This window comes from Triticum dicoccoides, chromosome 5B (assembly GCF_002162155.2).
Source record: "Triticum dicoccoides isolate Atlit2015 ecotype Zavitan chromosome 5B, WEW_v2.0, whole genome shotgun sequence".
NCBI classification, from domain to species: domain Eukaryota; kingdom Viridiplantae; phylum Streptophyta; class Magnoliopsida; order Poales; family Poaceae; genus Triticum; species Triticum dicoccoides.
The window spans coordinates 11,246,436-11,256,161 of record NC_041389.1 but is presented as its reverse complement, the minus strand read 5'-3'; the positions used below and the strand labels follow the sequence as shown (position 1 = coordinate 11,256,161).

Sequence of the window (9,726 nt, the reverse complement as noted above, 5' to 3'; positions counted from 1 at the left end):
GACTCGGGGGCGACGACGTTTTCCTCTCGCCACCACCCCTCACCCTCCGCACCCCCTCGATGTCTCTGAAGGCAGCTGGCGGGATGCCTACACTGCCTCCGCCGAGGTTCTTGGCCACTATGCTGCTCTGATGAGGGCCTAGGGCTTCAAGGCGCCGGCATCAGGTGGAGTGGGTGGTGTTTGCTAGAGCTAGGGTTATTTCACCTTGACCACATGGGCGGCGGGGAGCGTGGGTTGCTATGCAATTGGTACCCTGCGACCTTCTCATCACTAGAGATAAGAATAGCAGAGATCCCTCATCACTAGCCGACCATTGACCACCTGTCGGTGATGAGCCTTAACATTGACAGGCCTCTATTGTGTTGTCGATGATATTGACTTTTATACTCGGCAAGATGATTATCACATACCGGTCGAAATGTGGCTGGTAAGCGATAGCTTGTACCGATGATAAAAGGTTACCAAAGGTAATCACTGATCGCCCGCTATGTGATCCATCTGTGTAGTCTTCAAATCAAACCCTTCATTTCCTCTCGAGTCCAGTCATTATTACATTGTTCACGGACTATATTTCTTTGTAGAGGGGGTATTTCTGATCGGTTTCGCTTTATTAAATTCAAAGTGTTGATATGCTCAAAAAAAAATCAAAGTTTTGATCGTCTAAAAAATTAGTACAGACATGACCTCCACGTCGAGGTACAAAAGGCAGTGGGAAAAGCCATGTCCATGGTTTCGGCGAGTGACCGATGGAGCTGCTTCCAAGTTCCATACAATATATTCGTGTGCTGAAAGGGGAGAAGAGAAAGGAATCCTGAGGACTGCCGACTGTGACAAGAAGAAGAAGAAGAAGAAGAAGAAGAAGAAGATACCCATCCACCCGTCCATTTCTAAAGACTAATATGTGGAGCAGGTTGTACTACTAGTAGAACACGTGCCTAAGTCTGGGCATGCACTTTCCTACGGGGCACGGGCATGCACCCGGAATCCACTCATCAGAGTGACAGGAAAATCATTGTGCAGGTGCATGCACGAACCGAAAATCATCTAATGAATTGTTTATTGCTACCTCGACGGGCGAGCGGTCAAGCGCAAAGAGAAAGAAGAAAAGGAGAGCCATCTAGCGAGTGTTCTACTCAGTGGTTTTGCAATCATCCGTTGATCGATCCTGTCTTGTCTTGTTGACAAAAAAGAAACGGAAAAGAAAAATCATTCATTCATTCATTCATGGTGCCTGCGTTGCGTTGCGTTGCGTTGGTTCGTGTGAGTGTGCAGATTTGTCAAACGCGGCGGCTGGACTACATACAGCGTGATGGGGATGGAGATGGAGATGGAGATGGAGATATCAGTGGCTAGTGGCCACCACCACTAGCGGCGCGTCAGCGTCAGCGTCAGCCTCCATCTTAAAGTGGTTCCTCGACCCTTGCCTTGCCGCTCGCCGGCCAACCCAACACACACACACATGATGAGATGAGATGAGATGAGATGATATATATATGAGATGAACGAGTGACCAACAGCCGACCCATCACCTCTCTATGTATCTATCTATCTCTCTACTTTTGTCTTTTCAGCGCACCTTCTTTTGTCTTTCTAGACGGAATGCGATGCACGGCACGGCATTCCAAGGGCTCAACGGAACGATGATTTCCAATCATGCAAGGACCAATAATGAACACTAGTCCATATAACTCCATAGCCCATGACACTAGAGCACACGTACTACTATATTCTACATGCTCCTGCCATTCAACACCATGCTCTAGTGTACGGTGAGTGCCATGCACGCATACACCTCCTCCTAGACTAGATTACTCACACGTCCATCTCGCCATCTCTCACTATCTTCTCATCGTTTGGTCGTCTGTATTTCTATGTGGTGACAAATCAACCCCAACTCGCACTGCCGTCAAGCTTTATACTTTTCCTGCATGCTTTGGACGCATATCGATCATCGGATTAGGACACGCACCACCACTAACTACCTAGTGCTGCGGGCTTTTGCGCTCCACAACCAACCTCTCACCTTTTTTCCTTTCTTTCTAGATAATGGAAGGAAACATATACATTTTCTGGACTCGCTCAAGGGAGAGCTAGTTTAAGCTTATGAATTAAAGGTGTCAAGACTTCGAGATGGCTAAAACTATTCATTGCAATCTGAAAGGAGGGTTGTTTTAAGCATCTCTGAATTAAGGGCTTCAAAAGGACTACATTCCCCCAACTGCTCGTGATACCGAAAAGGACATGACACTGGAAAGATATGTGGTCTGGCCCGTCTCGATCGTATCCAACGGACAAGACATTGGCTAGCAATGCTATAATAATGGGCACAAATTAGTAGAAGCAAAGCAAAGAAGAATAAGTACACTACTATATAATCATCATGCTTTACTCATTTTGGTACGGCACCACCAATGCAATCACATCATCTGTATACAAAATGTGCCGACTACCACAATATGTTTACTAATGTGGCAATGTGCATTTTTAATGAGCAATCGAGGGATTTTGTGCCTTAAACACTCTTAATCTAGATACAACTCTTATTGCCGCACCTAAGTTAAGTCATGTTTTCTCTCACACACAACACACGTTGAATGAGAGCTTTTTAATTTGGGATACAACACTAACACAAAGAAACAAAATATGACATTTAACTATATGTTTGAGGAGATTGCCAATTTTTTTCTCATTCATCGCCCATACCCGTCCAAAGATCTTATTATATGTTTGAAGAGATTAAAGAAAATCTCATTCATCGCACATACCATCCAAAGAAGATCTTTCATCCCTTTGTACTTACACAAACATCTCTGATTCTTAGCGTCAACTTAGAAATAGCCGTTTCTCAATCGTCAACAAAACTACAAAACTCATGTTTTAACGTATACCATAAACTCAAGGTACAAATGCATTATGACGACCATTAGTAGATCATCCTCTCGGAAATTCGCAACTCCATAGTCCAACATACTATCCATCAACAAACAATTGAATACTTCTAATCACAAATCCGTCCCTTCTTTTATAGCAGAGGCTCGAGACGAGTCCAACTTTGAACAAAGCCATCAACAGACCAGGATTATAGCGAGCCACAACGCACCAGCACCAAAAACAGAAGAAAACGGGGATGCAAACCAGAACGGTCGATACATGAAGATGAATGAAAGCTAATAGGTCACAAACTGAGAGGTGGAAAACAACAACGTTGCGGACCTTGTCCACCAATGAGCTCATAATAGAGACGAACAGAAGTCCTGAGGGGAGCCGCGCCACTGGAGTGGATCTCACCTTCGAACGCTCCCTGTTGAGAATGTGAAGTCATAGTGCTAGCCGCCTCCACCTCCGAAGAGGGCCCCCTGCACTCTCATCCTGAATCACAGTTAGCAAGGTGGAGCCTACTCCCTAAGAGCACACATGATAACTGAATTGGCAATCAGGAGAACGACAAGTCGATCACGACCACCACACTAAGCAAACTTCCTGAGGACCCAATCGATCGCCCCACAATCACAATCCAAATTTGATTCGACACTCAGAGGCAAAATCATTAAAAATCGTATTTCAAAAAGGCAAGTCACTAAAACTCGTATTTCAAAAAATATATTTAGCGTATATCACACGCTTAAGATATATAGACATTACATTACAGCAAACAATTAATGAATGAATAACTAAAAAAAATCTTCATAATCACAAATCCATAACTGCTCCCTTGTAACCATCCTTTCCAGAAAAACACGCCATTAAGGGCCCGTTTGGATCCCTTCCACAAAAATGAGCCTGGGTCAGGCACGAACCTCAGGCGTCCGATTTTGGAGGCCTAAGGCTGAGATCTCTGCCTGAGTGAAGACCTACCTGATAGGCCTCATTCCAAACAGGCCCTAAGTGGCACTCCAGCAGGTCTTTCAGGTTTGTAGGCCAAGGTTAAAACTTTCAATAGAAGAAAAATGATGAACCTCATTGAAATATTCGATGTCAATAGTGAATTTTAATGAATTGGAATCAAATTTGAATTGGTTTAAAGTTAATATAATTCTGACCAACAATTTGGAGGTTAGAAACCACCAAAAATTTGTTAACTTTTTTAAAAAATTCACAGAAAGTAGTTTATTCCCACAAAAAATCTAGTGTATCTTTCATGAATCAAAGAGTCCTAAGCTAAGCACTATTGTTAGCACACTATCACAGTACGGTCACAATGGTGGGCCCACTAGCTAACCGCAACCTTAAAACCGAGCGCGGTCAGCCGTGAGTCCAAGCACTCTGACACAAAGAAGCTTCCTTTCCTCCTCCCCAGCCATGCCGCCCGCCCGCCCCTTCCACCTCCACCTCCACCTCGCCGTCGCCGCCCTCCTCCTCTCCGCCGTCCTCCATGCCGCCTCCGCCGCGACGCCCCCAGAGGTGGACGCCCTCATGGCCTTCAAGTCGTCCCTCGCCATCCCTCCCGCGGCCGACGCCTTCTTCGCGTCCTGGGACGCCGCGGCGGCCACGCCCTGCAACTTCACCGGCGTCACGTGCCGCGGCTCCGCCGTCACTGCACTCTCCGTACCCGAGATGAACGTCACCGCCGAGTCCGTCCCGTTCGACGTCCTCTGCGGCTCGCTGAAATCGCTCGCAACGCTCTCGCTCCCGTCGAACGCGCTCGCGGGGACCATCGCCGGCGTCGACGCGTGCGTGGGGCTCCAGGAGCTCAGCCTCCCCTTCAACTCGTTCTCCGGTGAGATCCCCGACCTCTCGCCGCTCACCGGGCTCCGCACGCTCAACCTCTCCTCCAACGCCTTCTCCGGCTCCTTCCCCTGGTCCGCGCTCACCGCCATGCCGGGCCTCCAGGCGCTCTCCGCCGGGGACAATCCCTTCCTCACGCCCACCAAGTCGTTCCCGCCCGAGATCACCAGACTCACCAACCTCACCCGGCTCTACCTCTCCGCGGCCAACATCGCCGGCCCCATCCCCGCGGCCATCGGCCGGCTCACCAGGCTCGTTGACCTCGAGCTCGCCGACAACCCCCTCACCGGCGAGATACCCCCGGCGATCTCCCAGCTCGTCAATCTCCAGAGCCTCGAGCTCTACAACTGCTCCCTCACCGGCGCTCTCCCGCGGGGGTTCGGGAGGCTCACCAGGCTGCAGTTCTTCGACGCGTCCCAGAACCAGCTCACCGGTGGCCTCTCTGAGCTCCGCTCCCTCACGCGGCTCGTCTCGCTGCAGCTCTTCTACAACGGGCTCTCCGGCGAGGTGCCCCCCGAGTTCGGCGACTTCAGGGAGCTCGTCAACCTCTCGCTCTACAGCAACAACCTCACCGGCGACCTGCCGCCGAAACTGGGGAGCTGGTCGGAGTTCAACTTCATCGACGTGTCCACCAACTCGCTCACGGGGCCGATCCCGCCGGACATGTGCAAGCGCGGCACCATGCTGAAGCTGCTGATGCTGGAGAATCGATTCTCCGGCGAGATTCCGGCCACGTACGCGACCTGCGCCACGCTGCAGAGGTTCAGGGTCAGCAAGAACTTGCTCACCGGCGATGTGCCCGAGGGACTCTGGGCGCTTCCCAACGCCGAGATCATCGACCTCGAGGGGAACCACTTCACCGGCGGCATCAGCGAAGGCATCGGGAAAGCCGCGTCGCTCACCAGTCTCCACCTCGCCGGGAACAAATTCTCCGGCGCGATACCGTCATCCATAGGCGATGCTGGGAAGCTGCAGAGCATTGACGTGTCGTCGAACGAGCTCTCCGGCGAGATACCGCCGAGCATCGGCAAGCTGGTCGGTCTCGACAGCCTGGACATTGCCGGGAACGGGATCAGCGGAGCCATCCCGGCGAGCCTCGGGTCGTGCTCGGCGCTCAGCACGATGAACCTCGCCGAGAACAAGCTCGCCGGCGCGATCCCGACTGAGCTGCGTGGCCTCACGCGGCTGAATTCGTTGAACATTTCGAGCAACGAACTCTCTGGCGCCGTGCCGGCGATCCTCGCCGAGCTGAAGCTGAGCTACCTGAACCTGTCCAATAACCGGCTCGACGGGCCCGTGCCGGCGGGGCTGGCTATCTCGGCCTACGGCGAGAGCTTCCAAGGAAACCCCGGCCTGTGCGCCAACAACGGCGCCGGCTTCCTCCGCCGCTGCACGCCGGGAGACGGTGGCCGCTCTGGGAGCACCGCGCGCACGCTCGTCACCTGCCTCCTCGCCGGCATGGCGGTGCTGCTCGCCGTCCTCGGCGTGGCGATATTCATCAAGAAGCGCCGGCAGCACGCGGAGGCCGCGGCCATGGCCGGCGGCAAGCTGCTGTTCGCGAAGAAGGGGTCTTGGAACGTCAAGTCGTTCCGGATGATGGCGTTCGACGAGCGGGAGATCGTGGGCGGCGTCCGGGACGAGAACCTCATCGGCAGCGGCGGGTCCGGGAATGTGTACCGCGTCAAGCTCGGCTGCGGCACCGTGGTGGCCGTGAAGCACATCACCCGGACCCGCGCCGCGGCTGCCGCGAGCGCCGGCCCGACGGCGGCCATGCTGCCCCGGTCGGCGTCGGCGTCGGCGCGGCAGTGCCGCGAGTTCGACGCGGAGGTGGGCACGCTGAGCTCCATCCGGCACGTGAACGTGGTGAAGCTGCTGTGCAGCGTGACGAGCGAGGACGGCGCGGCGAGCCTGCTGGTGTACGAGCACCTCCCCAACGGCAGCCTCTACGAGCGCCTGCACGGCCCCACGGCCAGGAAGCTCGGCGGCCTCGGCTGGCCGGAGCGGTACGAGGTCGCCGTGGGCGCCGCCAGGGGGCTGGAGTACCTCCACCACGGCTGCGGCGACCGGCCCATCCTCCACCGCGACGTCAAGTCCAGCAACATCCTCCTCGACGAGGCCTTCAAGCCCCGCCTCGCCGACTTCGGCCTCGCCAAGATCCTCCACGCCAACGCCGGCTCCGGCAAGCTGCAGGGCGAGCCGTGGTCGTCGTCGGGCGGCGCGGTGGCGGGCACGGTGGGGTACATGGCGCCCGAGTACGCGTACACGCGCAAGGTCACCGAGAAGAGCGACGTGTACAGCTTCGGCGTGGTGCTGCTGGAGCTGGCGACGGGGCGCGCCGCGGTGGCCGACGGCGAGGACGTGGTGGAGTGGGCGTCGCGGCGGCTGGACGGGGCCGGCAACGGGCGGGAGAAGGCGATGGCGCTGGTGGACGCGTCGGCGGCGCGGGAGGAGTGGGAGAAGGAGGAGGCCGTGCGGGTGCTGCGCGTGGCGGTGCTGTGCACGAGCCGCACGCCGGCGGTGCGGCCGTCGATGCGGTCCGTGGTGCAGATGCTGGAGGACGCCGCCGTCGGCCGCGAGTGCTCCGGCAACGGCAAGCCGGCACTGGAGGTCAAGGTCGTCGTCCCCTAGCCGTTCAATGTTCAGCAGCTGAGCATTTTGGATCCACGATAGCCGTCCGATCGGAGCAACGGCCGGCCGTGATCTGAGCCGACGCGTCCAAGCGTGTGTAGAGCATCTAGCATGTGTTGTGTTAGTAGTAAGAAGGAAGATTGTTCGTTGGTGAAGAATTACCCAACCAATCTTGTTTGTGTGTACCAAAGTTAATTAGTACTGTAGGAAATTACCAGTGACATCATGCGTGCGTTGATTCCTCTCCTTCTCCTTGCTAGATCAATCATTGGCAGGTCAAACTATGCAGTGAAAAAATAATACTACTACCTTCGTCTAGGTGAATAAGTCATTCGCGTAGTTTTAGGTCATCAATTTGAACAATTAAATATGTCTGACTGACTGACTCACTGACTTCTCAGCCTGGGTTTCTGCCGAGAAAAATATACTCCCTCCTTCCGGAAATACTTGTCAAGAAATATAGGTATCTAGACGTTTTTTAATTCTAAATACATTCATTTTTATGTATTTTTCCGACAAGTATTTCCTGACGGAGGGAGTACTAAAATGAGCATCTCCATTTTGCTTACAAAATGCATAGTTAGCAGTCAGGCAGGTCAAAGCAAAGCAGTGAAAAAATAATCTAAGCAGCACCTACATTCTTTCTAACTGCCTGGATTTCTGCAGAGAAACATAGTAAAAGGGCTTCGCAAGATGACTCTTGGGAGAGAGTTGAGACAATGAGAGCGACAGAGATGTGTTGTCCAGCTGACACACACATGCCCTGGATGCTTCCAAACAAACAAACGAACCGTCGCCGGAAATCGGTTCGGGGTTGGCCGGTTTCGTGCATGTACGTCGCCGTCGGGGTTGGGTGACGGACGCGAACTGTCCGGGAATCGATGCTCAGGAAGGACGATCCGCCACGTTTTTCAGGCAACCGCGTAGACTTTCTTGCACGTTTGAACATCATCACCACTAGCACTGCTGCTCCTGCGGCTGGTGGTGCCTCGTGTGACCTGGCACTTTTGTCTCCTACTCTCGTATCTTATCTTGTCCACCGACCTACTAAGAGTATCCACGGCCCGGCGTTCTAAACCCGTCTCAAACGCCTTGGCAGACGCTCCGGTCACAAAAGAAAAAGACCCAGACAGGCGTCTCAAACATGCCTCAAATGCTCGGGCTGACCGGCACCCCTAGTATCTAGCCTAAATATGGGAAGGCCCGGACACGGAATTAGAGTTGTTTCTATATTAAGACACAAAATCCTTCGTTCGTCATTAAAATTACACCGCCACATTAGTATATTATGTCCAGTGAGCATATATTTTTTTGCAGGATAAAGGGAGTTTTTATTGCATGTTTTTAATGTTACAATCAAGAGGCCACAACTCCTCAATACAAAGTGGAGCCGTGTGTAACCACACAGCTGTGGTTCTCTTGGAGCGGCTATAGTTGGCCAACCGATCTGCAACACAATTCTGGCTGCGATGAATTTTCTGAGGTAAAAACTCCCTCCTACCCATAAGTTCCTTGATCTCTAGAACTAACTGACCATAAGCTGACTTAACAAGGCCATTGTGAGACAGGATTGAAAGTGCTTCAGCACAATCCGACTCGACAACCACCGGGAGCGAAGTATGTTGTATAGCCAAAGCCATACCCTGCATGAGGGCGTGTATTTCCGCTTCCAGTGGATCATTGCAGTGAAAGATGTATCGGTATGCTGAAAATAGAATCTTGCCTTCATCGTCGCGGAGTATCATGCCAGCTGCAGCTGACCCTACCAAAATGGATGATGTGATTGCATGGGTAGTGCCCTACCAAAATGAGTAAAGCATGATGATTATATAGTAGCGCAATTAATCAAGTATTCTTCTTCGCTTTGCTTCTACTAATTTGTGCCCATTATAGCATAGCTAGCCAATGTCTTGTCCGGTGGTATACGGTGGAGAGGGGCCGGACCACATATGTTTCCAGTGTCATGTCCTTTTCGATACCACGAGCAGTTGGGGAATGTAGTCCTTTTGAAGGCCTTAATTCAGAGATGCTTAAAACAGTCCTCCTTTCAGATTGCAATGAATAGTTTTAGCCATCTCAAAGTCTTGACACCTTTAATTCCTAAGCTTAAAATAGCTATCCCTTGAGAGAGTCCAGAAAATGTATACTATGTTTACTTCCATTATATCTAGAAAGGAAAAGAAAAAGGTGAGAGGTTGGCTGTGGAGCGCAAAAGCCCACAGCACTAGGTAGTAAGTGGTGGTGTGTCCTAATCGATCGGATGATCTATATGGGTCCAAGTCCAAAGCATGCAAGAAAAGTATAAAGCTTGACGACAGTGCTAGTTGGGGTTGATTTGTCACCACATAGAAATACAGACGACCAAACGATGAG

General features: G+C 52.3%; 1 protein-coding gene across 1 annotated transcript; it reads left to right on the top strand.

The window, feature by feature from the left end:
• Positions 1-4,275: 4,275 nt before the first annotated feature.
• On the top strand, positions 4,276-7,671 carry LOC119307047 (receptor-like protein kinase 7). Its single transcript, XM_037583132.1, has one exon. The coding sequence runs from the start codon at positions 4,300-4,302 to the stop codon at positions 7,351-7,353; it is 3,054 nt and encodes a 1,017-aa protein (XP_037439029.1). The 5' UTR covers positions 4,276-4,299; the 3' UTR covers positions 7,354-7,671.
• The last annotated feature ends 2,055 nt before the right edge of the window (positions 7,672-9,726 follow it).

What these genes read in the sequence shown, in the direction of transcription:
- LOC119307047 (XM_037583132.1), top strand. Translation starts at nt 4,300, where the DNA reads ATGCCGCCCGCCCGCCCCTTCCACCTCCACCTCCACCTCGCCGTCGCC.